General features: G+C 46.1%; 1 protein-coding gene across 1 annotated transcript in view; it reads left to right on the top strand.

The window, feature by feature from the left end:
- The first annotated feature begins 262 nt into the window (after positions 1–262).
- Positions 263–15,273, top strand: part of FUCA1 (alpha-L-fucosidase 1) — a 45,292-nt gene continuing 30,281 nt past the window's right edge. The window contains exons 1-4 of the mRNA XM_069757143.1: positions 263–659; positions 1,522–1,656; positions 1,738–1,875; positions 2,791–2,896. Coding sequence (XP_069613244.1) covers positions 307–659; positions 1,522–1,656; positions 1,738–1,875; positions 2,791–2,896 — 732 coding nt within the window. The 5' untranslated portion in view covers positions 263–306. The remainder of the gene's footprint in view (positions 660–1,521; positions 1,657–1,737; positions 1,876–2,790; positions 2,897–15,273) is intronic.

Here is a 15,273-nt window from a genome sequence, read left to right as displayed (position 1 = left end):
TTTCATGTAGAAAATGTCCGGAATTCTCAGGAATTTTCTGCATGAATTCCTGAACGTGTGCACATAGCCTTACGGCCGTAATAACGGACCGTATTTTCATACGCTGAGTTAACGCGGCGCCGGCCTGAGACTGAGCGCAGCTTCCTGCATACGGTGGATGGGCGGAGCATGAAATCCAACCCCGCCCCCTACAAAAGCACGAGATGTTTCATTGGGTGGCGACACAGCACAGGGCGGGGCTGACTAGAGCAGGATAAGTACGGGGTGTCGCTTCCGCTGTCATGCAGACGGAATAGTGCCGGTGTCATGGCGGCTGTCCGGTGTTTGGCCTCTGTCCTCCTGTGCATAGTAGCCGTCCGCACGGGGGCTTCCACCCGATATGCGCCCACCTGGGACTCGCTGGATAAGCGCCCCCTGCCGTGCTGGTTTGACGAGGCCAAGTTCGGCATCTTCCTGCACTGGGGAGTGTTCTCGGTGCCCTCGTTCGGCAGTGAGTGGTTCTGGTGGAACTGGCAGCACGAGCAGAGCGCCGCCTATGTGCAGTTCATGAGTAACAACTACCCGCCCGGCTTCTCCTACGCCGACTTCGCCCCACAATTCACCGCCGAGTTCTTCGATCCGGATGCGTGGGCTGAGCTGTTCGAGGCGGCCGGGGCTCGGTAATTAAGTGTGTGTGTGCTGCCACTACAACTCCCAGCATGTCCTGTCAGCGGTGCCCCCCGTGTGTGTTACCCAGGTCACATGGCAAAGAGTCACGTGATCAGGCTCGCCTTCCAGAAAGCCTCTTAACTCCTTCGCTGCCTGGTGTCAGGCCCTGGACTCCCATAGACTATAAGGGAGGATCTGTGTGCACCACTCCACTGATCTCCTATGTAACAAAGTGATCAAACTATTAATATAGAAGGAAAACTAAAGCTAATCAGTCTGGGGTCACCCTTCACCTGTCAGTGGGGTCCAGGGGAAATCAGCGCGGCCGTCGTGATTATGCCCAGGGTTCCACAATAGAATGAGAGCTATTACATTGGAAGGAGCAGGCAGACGGAGAATAAAGTGCCTCACATTAGTGTGACGCCCCCTATGGGGAGAAGTTCCTGCCCCTGGAATGAGTCCTGCCTTGCTGTGTGGGCTCCAGCCTATTGTTGATGTAGGGCGCTTTACTATACAGATGACGCCCCCGGGATTGTTACCTTCTCCCTAGTGCCGACATCAGCGGGAAGTTTATTGCCCAAAACACCCACATTCTTTATGAAGACGCAAATAATAAAACTGGTTCTATAAACAAGTGTACCAACTTTATCTTAAAGGGTTATTTGGAATAAAAAAAAAAAATGGTTAGCTTTCCTGCAATGACCATGTTCTACATCCATGTGACCACAATAGCCAATCGCTGGCCTCACTGGTCATGTGCCATGCATGCCAATGCTGCCGATTGGCTAGGTAATGGTTAGCACGTTTTCTTCTGATTAGCTGAGGTTTTCTTTAATTGGCATGTCCTGGCATCCACGTGTCGTCTCTCGTTAGGTATGTCGTCCTCACCACAAAACATCATGAAGGCTTCACCAACTGGGGCTCTCCTGTATCCTGGAACTGGAATGCTGTGGACACTGGACCCCATCGAGATCTTGTAGGTGATCTTGGAAAAGCACTGAAAAAAAGGTTTGTGTCCAATGTGCAGGTGCATCACCATTGTCCTGTAGCGCTAGAATGCCCAGTACTGATGGCGTCTTTGTTTTGCAGAAAGTTGCGCTATGGACTATATCATTCGTTACTGGAGTGGTTTCATCCTCTTTATTTAGCGGACAAGAAAACCGGCTTCAAAACCCAGTATTTTGTGCTAGCAAAGACTATGCCAGAACTGTATGATCTGGTAATGAGGTACATGTTGTCTTACTGTGCTGTAATGTGTAGCTGAGTGCCCACCTCAAAGTAAGAAGAGTAAGCAATGCAAGTCCGCCATCCCCATAATGTAATCATGCTGATGCTACATGGCCGCAAGCCTCACAGTCCAGAAGGGCATAGAAATCATGGGGTCCATAGCCAAAGCTTAGGCTATGTTCCCATGATCTGGAAGTAGCAGCGCTATGGCTGCAGCCTATTTCGCAGGTAAACCCTGTGTTCACTACACCATGTGGATTTACCGCGTCCAATACAGTTCTATTGAAGAAATTACTGTTGGGGAGACTAGTGTCTCCGGAATAGAAATTGACCTGCTGCGATCCTGAAACTTGCGCCGCGATCCCCAGGCGCTCATCCACTATGCTGTAACATCTGGCCGCTGTGGGTCTGATACCAGCGTCAAAACCGCATCAATTCCTGATCGTGGGCACGTACCCTTATAGTTCTAACCCTTACCCTGAGAAATAGATAATCTGAACCTACCTTCCTTCAACACAATGGCAGTATTGCTGGTTTGTGGTGTTTTTTAAATTTTCTATTTCTTCCCAATAAGAATTAATAGAAGTCTGGTAATATGTCATATGTAGCCTAAAATGGTGCCACTGACTATTACAACTCATCCCTCCAAAAAAAGCGAGCTCTCATGTGGCCATGTCAGCAAATAAAGTAGCAGTCCTGGCTTTCAACAGTATAGAGGTGGGAACAAAAGAGCTCCTTCCTAACATCCAGTCTTGATGGGGTAAAGCAACATTTTTAAGAAATATGGCAAAACATAACCTCCCAGTGCCCTGTGTGTATGGACTTTGTTCCCCTGTGCATCTCAGCAGTTTTTTTCCTGCTTGATCTGTTTGCCATTAACCTAATTATTTTGTTTGTACGCTTATTAATTTTCAGGTATGAGCCTGATTTGCTTTGGTCTGATGGGGACTGGGAATCACCAGCTTCTTACTGGAACTCCACGGATTTCTTAGCCTGGTTGTACAATGACAGCCCAATTAAGGTATACTTGTTATGTTGAGTAAAGTTTTAGAGGCAACTCTGGCATATTCTGTGAAAAACTCATTTCAGCTACAGTGATAGTCATGTACTTAATCGCTTCATGACATGGCGACTTTTCCATTCCTTTGTTTGTTTTTCCTCCCCTTCTTCCAAAAGCCATAACTTCATTTTTCCATCAAAGTAGCCTTAATGAGGGCTTGTTTTTTTATCCAGAAAGTCGGCAGGGGAGGGGGAATGACGGAGCAGCGGCAGGAGCCGGCGGCTGTGGCACAGTGACAGCTGCAGCCGCCGGCTAACGGAAGACATCATACTCACCCTCCTCACGCCGCCGCTGCTGCTTTTCCATTCCGGCGCCGGCAGCTCTTCCTGTGCTCAGCGGTCACGTCGTACCGCTCATTAGGTAATGAATCTTCACGCGTCTCCAATCCCATAGGCGTGGAGCGCATATTCATTACCTTAATGAGCGGTACCATGTGACCGCTGAGCCCAGGAAGAGCTGCCGGCGCCTGGACAACAGAGATGCAGGACAGGGATAAGGGGACAATGCATATCTGTCTTATACTCGAGTCAATAAGCTTATCAAGTTTTCCATGGCAAAATTAGGTGCCACGACTTATACTCGGGTCAGCTTATACTCGAGTATTTACGGTGTGAGATATAATATATGCCTTTTATTGCAATTTTACAGCCCTAGTTTGGATTTATTTTTTTTCCCCTTATTACACCATTTACTGATTGAATTAACTTTTATATTTTGATAGATTGGACCTTTACGAATTCAGCAATACCCAATATATCAAATATCCAAGGAGAACCAAGAGTCAAATACACTGCCGAGACTAATGTAACCAATTAGAATAATATTTATTGAAAATTATACAAAATATGTTAAAATTTGTACCACATATGTAATAACAAGTGATAAATCCGTAAGTACATAAATACAACAGATCCCAGATCGGACCACCATCAAATATACAACATACAACCAATGTGCTTTGCTAATAAATGTAGCCCTGCTGACAAACCATGGCATTTAGATTGCCCATTGTAGTTCATATGTAAAGTACCAGTGGTATGTAACAGCTGTCACACCGCCAAGCCGGTCAGACATAAATCAATAGTGATGCACAATGGAGTAAGGTCCAATGGTTTTATTTACCCATAGTTGGCGTGGCAAGTCCCGTCCTGGTCTGCTGTAGGTTACCCCAACGCGCGTTTCGCGTCTGGTGATTACCGCTTCCTCAGGGGGCGTAGCCTAATTCGGATCTCCATCCGGTTTATATACAGGTCGTCGCCAATCAGGCGACGATAGTGCCGATTCTAGTGCGCATGCGTGAACCGCATCCCTGCGTTCCAGCCCTCATGCTCCGTCGGCTCTCCACTATCACGTGAGCGGGCTAGCGCTACGCCCACATCACGTGACAAGCAGTCGCCTGTTCCTTTTCATGGGTTGCCCCTGTATCTCGGAATAGACAGTGGGATTGATGATTTTAATATAGGTTATGTAATTCCACATTATGTAATGGCTCACTTTGTCACTCTCACTTTTTGTTTTACATAGGCTGTTCTGGCACTATTTAATTCACTGTGCCTTATGGCACGTGAACCGTATCATTTTTCTATTTTGGAGGGGACTTCTGCCCATGGAGTTAGGCGGATTGTACCCCCAGTAGAGAATTTGGCCTATTATATTGTGGTAGCCGGCTATCTTATTTGACCGACCACTGAGAACGATAGCACTTGTCACTTTTTATTGGCACTAGTCACTTTATACGCACCTGATTTTCAGCCCCGTGTTCAAAGGCGACTGCTTGTCATATATTTGATGGTGGTCCGATCTGGGATCTGTTGTATTTATGTACTTACGGATTTATCACTTGTTATTACATATGTGGTACAAATTTTAACATATTTTGTATAATTTTCAATAAATATTATTCTAATTGGTTATATTAGTCTCGGCAGTGTATTTGACTCTTGGTTCTCCTTGGATATTTGATTATGATTTGAGTCGCCATTATTTATTTGGATAGATAACTTTTACTGATGTTCTGTTTATATAAATACCCAATATATCTATCTATCTATCTATCTATCTATCTATCTATCTATCTATCTATCTATCTATCTATCGTTTGGACACACCTTCTCATTTAAAGATTTTTCTGTATTTTCATGACTATGAAAATTGTACATTCACACTGAAGGCATCAAAACTATTAATTAACACATGTGGAATTATATAACAAAAAAGTGTGAAACAACTGAAATTATGTCTTATATTCTAGGATCTTCAAAGTAACCACCTTTTGCTTTGATGACTGCTTTGCACACTCTTGGCATTCTCTTGATGAGCTTCAAGAGGTAGTCACCGGGAATGGTTTTCACTTCACACGTGTGCCCTGTCAGGTTTAATAAGTGGGATTTCTTGCCTTATAAATGGCGTTGGGACCATCAGTTGTGTTGTGCAGAAGTCTGGTGGATACACAGCTGATAGTCCTACTGAATAGACTGTTAGCTGCTTTTTTCTTGCCATAATACAAATTCTAATTAAAGAAAACGAGTGGCCATCATTACTTTAAGAAATGAAGGTCAGTCAGTCCGAAAAATTGGGAAAACTTTGCAAGTGTCCCCAAGTGCAGTTGCAAAAATCATCAAGCACTACAAAGAAACTGGCTCACATGAGGACCGCCCCAGGAAAGGAAGACCAAGAGTCACCTCTGCTTCTGAGGATAAGTTTATCCGAGTCACCAGCCTCAGAAATCGCAGGTTAACAGCAGCTCAGAATAGAGACCAGGTCAATGCCACAGAGAGTTCTAGCAGCAGACGCCTCTACAACAATTGTTAAGAGGAGACTTTGTGCAGCAGGCCTTCATAGTAAAATAGCTGCTAGGAAACCACTGCTAAGGACAGGCCACAAGCAGAAGAGACTTTTTTGGGCTAAAGAACACAAGGAATGGACATTAGACCAGAGGAAATCTGTGCTTTGGTCTGATGAGTCCAAATTTGAGATCTTTGGTTCCAACCACCGTGTCTTTATGCGACGCAGAAAAGGTGAACGGATGAACTCTACATGCCTGGTTCCCACCGTGAAGCATGGCGGAGGAGGTGTGGGGGTGCTTTGCTGGTGACACTGTTGGGAATTTATTCAAAATTGAAGGCATTCTGAACCAGCATGGCTACCACAGCATCTTGCAGCGGCATGCTTTTCCATCCGGTTTACGTTTAGTTGGACTATCATTTATTTTTCAACAGGACAATGACCCCAAACACACCTCCAGACTGTGTAAGGGCTATTTGACCAAGAAGGAGAGTGATGGGGTGCTACGCCAGATGACCTGGCCTCCACAGTCAATAGACCTGAACCCAAACAAGATGGTTTGGGGTGAGCTGGACTGCAGAGTGAAGGCAAAAGGGCCAACAAGTGCTAAGCATCTCTGGGAACTCCTTCTTCAAGATTGTTGGAAGACCATTCCCGGTGTGACTACCTCTTGAAGCTCATCAAGAGAATGCCAAGAGTGTGCAAAGCATTCATCAAAGCAAAAGGTGGCTACTTTGAAGAACCTAGAATATAAGACATATTTCTCAGTCTCCCATCTACCAGAGAGGGGATCCGCCCTTCAGGGACAGGAAACCTATAGGATAAAAGGGCGGTACCTCTCTCCTGCATCAGTTTGGTTTCCTTTCCCTGACGGGGAACCTTCTAGGATCGGTACCTGACTGAAGAACCGGAGCCGGCCAGTCAGGTTATGGCAGCGGGGAGGCCCCCGTCATGGCTAGGTGCAGTGTCCGATGCCGCCACTGCTGGGACCGATGGGTCTGCGGAGTGCGCGGGGGGAAGCGCAGCCGCCACTCCGGATAGGAGGTAGGGGCTTCAGGGACCCGGAAGCCAGGAAGACCGCGCCAGAATGGGCACTTCCAGATTCGGGGCGGCGCAGGCGCGTGGTGTGCTTAGGGTACACCAAAATGGCCGCCACCCTGGATATAGTGCCTATTCATTTCTGGGTCCCACGCAGTTCGCGCATGCGCAGAGGAAAATAAAATGGAGAATCAGCGCTTTCCCGATGACGCAGCCATGGAGGAGGGGTCTGGTATTGGAGCCATGTTATAAAAACGAGGAGTCATGCGCAGTTCATTGCTGCATGCCGTCCAACACCATGGAGGACAGCGATCAGCAGCTCCAGCCGCCGCAGCCATTGCAGCAGCAGCGCCACCATCAGCGCAAGCCGGATGTGCAAAGGAAGAGGTCCTCGCAACACCCGCTCCAGCAGCCATTCCACACAGCGTAACAAAGGCTCCAGTGTTGTAAACCAGCCGACACCACCACCTACGGATCTGATACAGGATCCTACACCTCCTCAAGAACCGGTACCGGTGGCTGCGCAAGATGGGTGAGTGATCTTCGTGAAAGTTCACTAGTGTAATGTGCTCCCCTCTTCTCCGTTTATTTTAGCCAAGGAAAAGAACGGGGAAAACTAAACACAGAACCTGCCCACTGTGTGAGAAACTCTTACCGCAGTCCTGGGATAAGAAGTTGTGTGATTCCTGTATAGGATGAGTCCTCTATGAGGAAACCCCAAACTTCGCCTCTGAATTACGATCCGTAATAAAATCAGAGGTAGAGACAGTATTTAAATCCCTTAAAGGAGAAAGGGTTAAGGAGAAAACACCCATACCCGATTCCTACTCCGATTCCTCTAGTTCTGACATTGGAGACTCAGACGGGATTCCTCCTCCTCTTCCTCGGATAACGAGAGCAGAGGTCGCCACTGCTTTCCTTTTTAGATGAAGTCGATGCACTTGTAAAAGCAGTAAGATCGACCATGGGGGTCCTAGATCCCCGGGCTGACAAGACAGTACAGGACATAATGTTTGGAGGATTAGGTAAAAAAAAGCGCAGAGTATTTCCTATTAATGAAAACATCCAAGCCTTAATTAAAAGGGAGTGGGAAAAGCCAGAGAGAAAAAACTCGTCGGTACCATCCCTTAAAAGGAAATATCCCTTCGAGGAAGAGGCTTCTACTTCATGGGATAAGGCCTCTAAACTTGACGTAACAGTAGCCAAGGCCTCAAAAAAATTTGCTTTGCCCTTTGAGGACATGGGAACTCTGAAGGATCCCCTTGACAAGAGCGGATACCTTCCTTAAAGGGGCATGGGAGTCGGCAGGTGGATGCTTAAGGCCAGCAATAGCAGCCGCATGCACTTCTAGATCCCTAATGATTTGGATTGATAATTTGGAAAAACAACTAATAGAATCTATTCCCATGATTAGAGGGGCGGCAGCCTTTCTGGCAGACTCATCAGCTGACTTTCTGGCAGACTCATCAGCTGACTCCATTAAACTCACTTCTAAATCAGCAGCCCTATCAAATGTAGCCCGTAGGACTTTATGGTTAAAAAGCTGGCCAGGCGACCTACAAACCAAACAGAAACTTTGCTCAATCCCATGTGAAGTAAAATTTTTGTTTGGGGAGACCCTGGGGATGATATTTTACAAAAAACAGGTGACAATAAAAAAGGGTTCCCCATCCTGGCCGCACCATTTGCTAAACGGCCCTTTCGGAATAGGACATTTTTCTGTAGACTGCCACCAAGAGAGCAGAACAGATGGGATGATGGGAAAAGTTGGGATGGGGGCTTCCTTTTTGGTAATTCCTCAAGAGATAAGTCCACTAAGTGACACCTCCCCCAGGGTGGGAGGGAGATTCTCAATTCCTCCCGGCCTGGGAAAAAATCTCAACCAGTGTCTGGATATTGAATCTGATAAAATCGGGACTTCAAATAGACTTTACTTCCCTTCCTCCCCAAAATTATGTGGTCACCCCGCTAAAATCCTCACCACAACAACAACAACAAGCGTTAGAACATGAGATTATGAAGCTCATAAACAAATCAGTCATCCAGGAAGTTCCCACAGGGGAAAAAGGAACAGGTTTTTATTCCCCGTTATTCCTAGTTCCAAAACCGGACGGATCCTTTCGCACGATAATAAACTTGAGGAAGCTGAACAGTTATGTAAAGAACCAAAGTTTCAAAATCGAGTCAATAAAATAAACAATAAAAAACCTGTTTCCGGACTGTTTCATGATGGTGTTGGATCTCAGTGACGCGTATTATCACGTCCCCATCCACAAGAACTCCCAGAAATACCTCAGACTAGCAGTAGTCATGGTAGGGGAAGGAAGGGAATATCAATACAAAGCTCTTCCCTTTGGCATATCAGTGGCACCCCGCATATTTACCAAATTGATTGCAGAAATGATGGCCCACGTGAGAGAAAGACATTTTGATAATTCCATTCTTGGACGACTTTCTGATTGTAAGCAATTCAGCCCAACACTGCCGGCAACAATGCGACCGAGTGATAGAAACTCTAACAGAGTTAGGGTGGCTTATAAACCTTCAGAAATCAAAAGTAGAACCAACCAGAGTTCGCCTTCCGGGTGTTTTCGGACAATCTGGTAGTGGTAGCCTACCTGAATCGCCAGGGGGGACCAGATCTCACACCCTTATGAAGGCCACTTCCGAAATCTTCAGTTTAGCGGATAACAGCTTCCTATCCCTTTCTGCACTACATATAAGAGGAGTAGAAAATCAGAAAGCAGACTTCTTAAGCCATACCCATTTAAAACAGGGGGAATGGACTCTAAATCAAAGCATCTTCGATCAGATCACAAAGCTTTGGGGGGTCCCTGTAATAGACCAATTTTGTTCTCTAGACCCCGGGGGGGTCCTCAGGCGCTGGATGCATTCACGATTCCCTGTACTCAGGGTCTCGCATATGCTTTTCCCCCTCCTATGCTTATTCCGGCAATTCTGCGGAAAATCAGACCGGACAGGGCGAGACTCATTCTATTAGCCCCCTTCTGGGCCAAAAGGACCTGGCTTTCCTGGCTGAGGATGCTATCGGTCACCGATCCCTGGGTTCTTCCGGACCTCCTATCACAGGGACCGGTGCCCCACCCTCAGTCAGAGAGTCTCCACTTGACAGTGTGGAACTTGAGAGGTCACTACTAAAAGGAAGGGGCTTTTCGGATAAATTAATTTCCAGTGTTAAAAAGTAGGAAAACGGTAACCACTAAAATATACGGCAAAACATGGAAAAAGTTTCTGTCCACCTCTGGGGTAAAATTACAAGATGGGGTGCAAATTCCTAAGGTGTTAGAATTTCTACAAAAAGGTTAAGATCTGGGCCTCTAAGTAAGCACCCTGAAAGTGCAAATAGCGGCTTTGGGGGCATTATACAGTGATAATATAGCTGCTAACCCATGGGTAACATGTTTTATTAAAGCTGCTATAAGATCGAAACTCATAAACCTAAAAAGACTACCAACTTGGGACTTAAACCTGGTCTTGTCAGCTCTAACAGAACCCCCGTTTGAGCCTATAGATTCAATATCCCTTTAAACCTTTCACTTAAAACAGCCCTTCTAACAGCCTTAATATCTGCCCGTAGAATAAGTGATCTCCAGGCCCTATCTGCAAGGTCTCCCTTTACACAAATCCTGGATGATAGGGTTATCCTGAGAACAGACCCTGCCTATCTACCCAAGGTTGCGTCCAAATTTCACAGGTCCCAGGAGATAATCCTTCCTTCTGCCCAGACCCTAAAAATAAAAGAGGAAAAATTCCACATATTAGATGTGAGAAGGTGTCTAGCTCAATACTTAGAATCCACCCAGCGGCATAGGAAAGAAGGGTCTCTCTTTATCTGTTTTCAGGGACCCAGGAAAGGACTCAAAGCTGCCAAAGGCACTATAACACGCTGGATAACAGATGCGATAGACTTGGCGTACTCGTCCACAGGAAACACAGTTCCCGAGGGGCTGAAAGCCCACTCTACAAGAGCTATGGCGACCTCCTGGACCGAAAGGTCGGAGGTATCAATAGACAAAATCTGTACGGCGGCCACCTGGTCATCACCTTCAACCTTCTTTAGACACTACCGTTTAGACCTAGCCTCTTCCTCTGACTTAACCTTCGGAAGAAGGATCTTGCAGGCTGTGGTCCCTCCCTAGGCAACAATCTCTGAAATTCTCTCTGGTAGTGCTGTCATGGGCGACTGAGAAAAGCATAGCTACTTACCGATAACGGTATTTCTCAGAGCCCATGACAGCACCTGCTTATTTCTGCCCCCCCCCCCCCCCCCAAATCACGTGTGCGGTGAGCACTGTTAAGTGTGTTTTATTAATATAGACATGGTGTATACCTGATAAGCAATATGTTTAAAAGTGTATATTTTTCTTGTCACTAACCTGGAGGACCTCCGATGCTCTGTAAACAACTGATGCAGGGGAGAGGTACTGCCCTTTTATCCCGTAGGTTTCCTGTCCCTGAAGGGCGGATCCCCTCTCTCTGGTAGTGCTGTCATGGCCTCTGAGAAATACCGTTATCGGTAAGTAACTATGCTTTTTCAGTTGTTTCACGCTTTCTTGTTAAGTATATAATTCTACATGTGTTAATTCATAGTTTTGATGCCTTCAGTGTGAATGTACAATTTTCATAGTCATGAAAATACAGAAAAATCTTTAAATGATTTGTTTTGTACTGTATGTATACAGTTATATGAAAAAGTTTTGGCACCCCTATTAATCTTAAGCTTAATGTTTTATAAAAATTGTTTTTTTTGCAACAGCTGGGTGAGACAGTTTTGACAGAAATCATACATTGTGTAGTAATTTCTCAGGATGAACCAAACTACATTAGAAATCTAATTTCCTAATTTTAGTGTTATTGGCTCAAAAGACAAATGAAAGATTAGGCTACTTTCACACTGGCGTTTTTTTGAATACGTCGCAATGCATCGTTTAGGGGAAAAAACGCATCCTGCAAAGTTGTTTGCAGAATGCGTTTTTGCCCCATAGAGTAACATTACCGACGCATTGCGACGTATTGACACACGTCGGTTGCGCCGTGTTGTGGCGGACCGCCAGGAGCAAAAAACGTTAAATGTAACGTTTTTTGCTGCCGACGGACCGCTTTTTCTGACCGCGCATGCGCGGCCGGAACACTGCCCCCACCTCCCCCGCACCTCACAATGGGGCAGCGGATGCGCCTGAGAAATGCATCCGCTGCACCCGTTGTGCGGCGCATCAAACGCTAGCGTCGGAATCTCGGTACGACGCACTGCGACGGGCAGATTCCGACGCTAGTGTGAAAGTAGCCTAAGCTGAGCAAAAGTTTGAAGCCAGAGAACCTGAAATCTGCATACTTGCGGTTCTAGCAACTATACTCAGTAAATGTCTCTCAATTCTCTTCTATTGAGAGAATCTAGCTGATTTCAGTCAGCATGTGACCACAAATATCCAGATTGCATACACAGGAACTACCGGGAAATCATGTCCGCATCCGCACTTCAGTCACCAACAGTGTAGACTTTCCTTAGATTTCCTTTTTAAAGTGGTTGTCCAGCCTCTTGTCAGACACTTTCAACAAGCCCTCCTATCACCTTTTTTCCTTTCTAAGGCTGGAGTCACACACAACGTATAAAAAAAAAATCGGTCCATTTTACACAGATGAGAATCACAGAAATGTTCCTTGAACAGTGATCCGTATGTCATCCGTGTGCAATGCGAGAATGTGATTTTCTCGCATGTAAGCATCCGTGTGACATACGTGTGGCAAGATTTTCTTGCCGGCTTGCAAAATGGACATACAGTTATATGAAAAAGTTTGGGCACCCCTATTAATCTTAAGCTTAATGTTTTATAAAAATTGTTTTTTTTTTTTGCAACAACTATTTCAGTTTCATATATCTAATAACTGTTGGACACAGTAATGTTTCTGCCTTGAAATGAGGTTTATTGTACTAACAGAAAAAGTGCAATCTGCATTCAAACAAAATTTGACAAGTGCATAAGTATGGGCACCCCACCAGAAAAGTGGCATTAATATTTAGTAGATCCTCCTTTTGCAAAAATAAGCCTCTAGTCACTTCCTTTAGCTTTTAATGAGTTCCTGGATCCTGAATGAAGGTATTTTTGACCATTCCTCTTCACAAAACAATTCCAGTTCAGTGAAGTTTGATGGTCGCCGAGCATAAACAGCCCTCTTCAAATGATCCCACAGATTATTATTATTATTATTATTATTATTATTTATTGTTATAGCGCCATTTATTCCATGGCGCTTTACATGTGAGGAGGGGTATACATAATGAAAACAAGTACAATAATCTTAAACAATACAAGTCATAACTGGTACAGGAGGAATGAGGACCCTGCCCGCGAGGGCTCACAATCTACAAGGGATGGGTGAGAATACAGTAGGTGAGGGTAGAGATGGTCATGCAGCGGTTTGGTCGATCGGTGGTAGCTGCAGGTTGTAGGCTTGTCTGAAGAGGTGGGTCTTCAGGTTCTTTTTGAAGGTTTCGATGGTAGGCGAGAGTCTGATGTGTTGTGGTAGAGGGTTCCAGAGTAGGGGTGATACGCGAGAGAAATCTTGTATACGATTGTGGGAAGAGGAGATAAGAGGGGAGTAGAGTAGGAGATCTTGTGAGGATCGGAGGTTGCGGGTAGGTAAGTACCGGGAGACGAGGTCACAGATGTATGGAGGAGACAGGTTGTGGATGGCTTTGTACGTCATGGTTAGGGTTTTGTAGTGGAGTCTCTGGGCAATGGGGAGCCAGTGAAGGGATGGACAGAGGGGAGAGGCCGGGGAATAGCGGGGGGACAGGTGGATTAGTCGGGCAGCAGAGTTTAGAATAGATTGGAGGGGTGCGAGAGTGTTAGCGGGGAGGCCACAGAGCAGGAGGTTGCAGTAGTCAAGGCGAGAGATGATGAGGGTATGGACTAGGGTTTTTGCAGATTCATGGTTGAGGAATGAACGGATTCGTGAAATATTTTTGAGTTGCAGTCGGCAGGAAGTGGAAAGGGCTTGGATATGTGGTTTGAAGGAGAGATCAGCGTCAAGGATTACCCCGAGGCAGCGAGCTTGTGGGACTGGGGAGAGTGGGCAGCCATTTACTGTAATGTATAGGTTCGTTGGGGGGGTCGCGTGAGATGGGGGAAAGATGATGAATTCTGTTTTGTCCATGTTAAGTTTTAGAAATCTAGTGGAGAAGAAGGATGAAATAGTGGACAGACATTGAGGGATTCTGGTTAGAAGGGAGGTGATATCTGGTCCAGAGATGTAGATCTGTGTGTCGTCAGCATAGAGGTGATACTGAAAGCCATGAGATTCTATGAGCTGTCCCAGGCCAAAGGTGTAAATGGAGAAGAGCAAGGGCCCAAGGACTGAACCTTGTGGGACTCCGACAGATAGAGGGCGAGGTGAGGAGGTGGTGTGTGAGTGGGAGACGCTGAATGTCCGGTCTGTTAGGTATGATGAGATCCAAGATAGGGCCAAGTCTGCGATGCCAAGGGATGAGAGGGTTTGTAATAATAGGGAATGGTCCACTGTGTCAAAGGCAGCCGACAGGTCGAGGAGGAGGAGGACAGAGTAGTGTCGCTTGCTCTTGGCGGTTAAGAGGTCATTGGTGACTTTAGTTAGGGCAGTTTTGGTGGAATGGTGTGACCGGAAGCCAGATTGTAGGCGGTCAAAGAGGGAGCAGGAAGAGAGATGGGAGGACAGTTCAAGGTAGACGTGTTGTTCCAGTAGTTTGGAGGCATAGGGGAGAAGTGATATAGGGCGATAGCTAGATACAGAGGATGGGTCAAGAGAGGGCTTTTTGAGGATAGGTGTGATGGAGGCATGTTTAAAGCTTGAGGGGAAAACACCAGTTGTTAGAGATAAGTTGAATAGATGGGTTAGGGTTGGGATGAAGATTGTGGTGAGGTTTGGGATGAGGTGGGATGGGAGCGGGTCAAGTGCACAGGTGGTGAGATGTGATCTTGAGAGTAGAGTGAAGAGTTGATCTTCTGTAATGGTGGAGAAGTTGGTTTTGGAGGTGGAGGGCTGGGAAATCGGGAGGAAGAGCTCTGGGGGTTGTTGACCAAAACTGTCTCTAATGCTATCAATCTTCTGCTTGAAAAATGAGGCAAAGTCTTCAGCAGAGATAAGTGGGGAGGGAGGAGGTGCTGGGGGATGGAGGAGAGAATTGAAGGTGTTGAATAACTGTTTAGGGTTGTGAGAGAGGGAGGATATGAGAGATGAGAAGTAGGTTTGTTTAGCTGTGGCAAGTGTGGTCTTGAAAGTAGTGAGGGACTGTTTGAATGCGATGAAGTGCTCGTTAGAGTGGGATCTTTTCCATCTGCGCTCAGCAGCCCTGGAAGCTCGCCTAAGTTCTTTGGTCAGGCTGGTGTGCCAGGGCTGTCTGTTGATTTTGCGAGCTTTGGTATGTGTAAGTGGGGCAGCAGATTCCAAAGCTACAGCTATTGTGGTATTATATAGAGCAGTAGCGTCATCCGCATTGTGTATGGAACTTATGCCTGTGA

The sequence above is a fragment of the Ranitomeya imitator genome, chromosome 3, assembly GCF_032444005.1.
Source record: "Ranitomeya imitator isolate aRanImi1 chromosome 3, aRanImi1.pri, whole genome shotgun sequence".
NCBI classification, from domain to species: domain Eukaryota; kingdom Metazoa; phylum Chordata; class Amphibia; order Anura; family Dendrobatidae; genus Ranitomeya; species Ranitomeya imitator.
The sequence above is the reverse complement of the archived record's forward strand: the minus strand, read 5'-3'. Positions and strand labels throughout refer to the sequence as shown.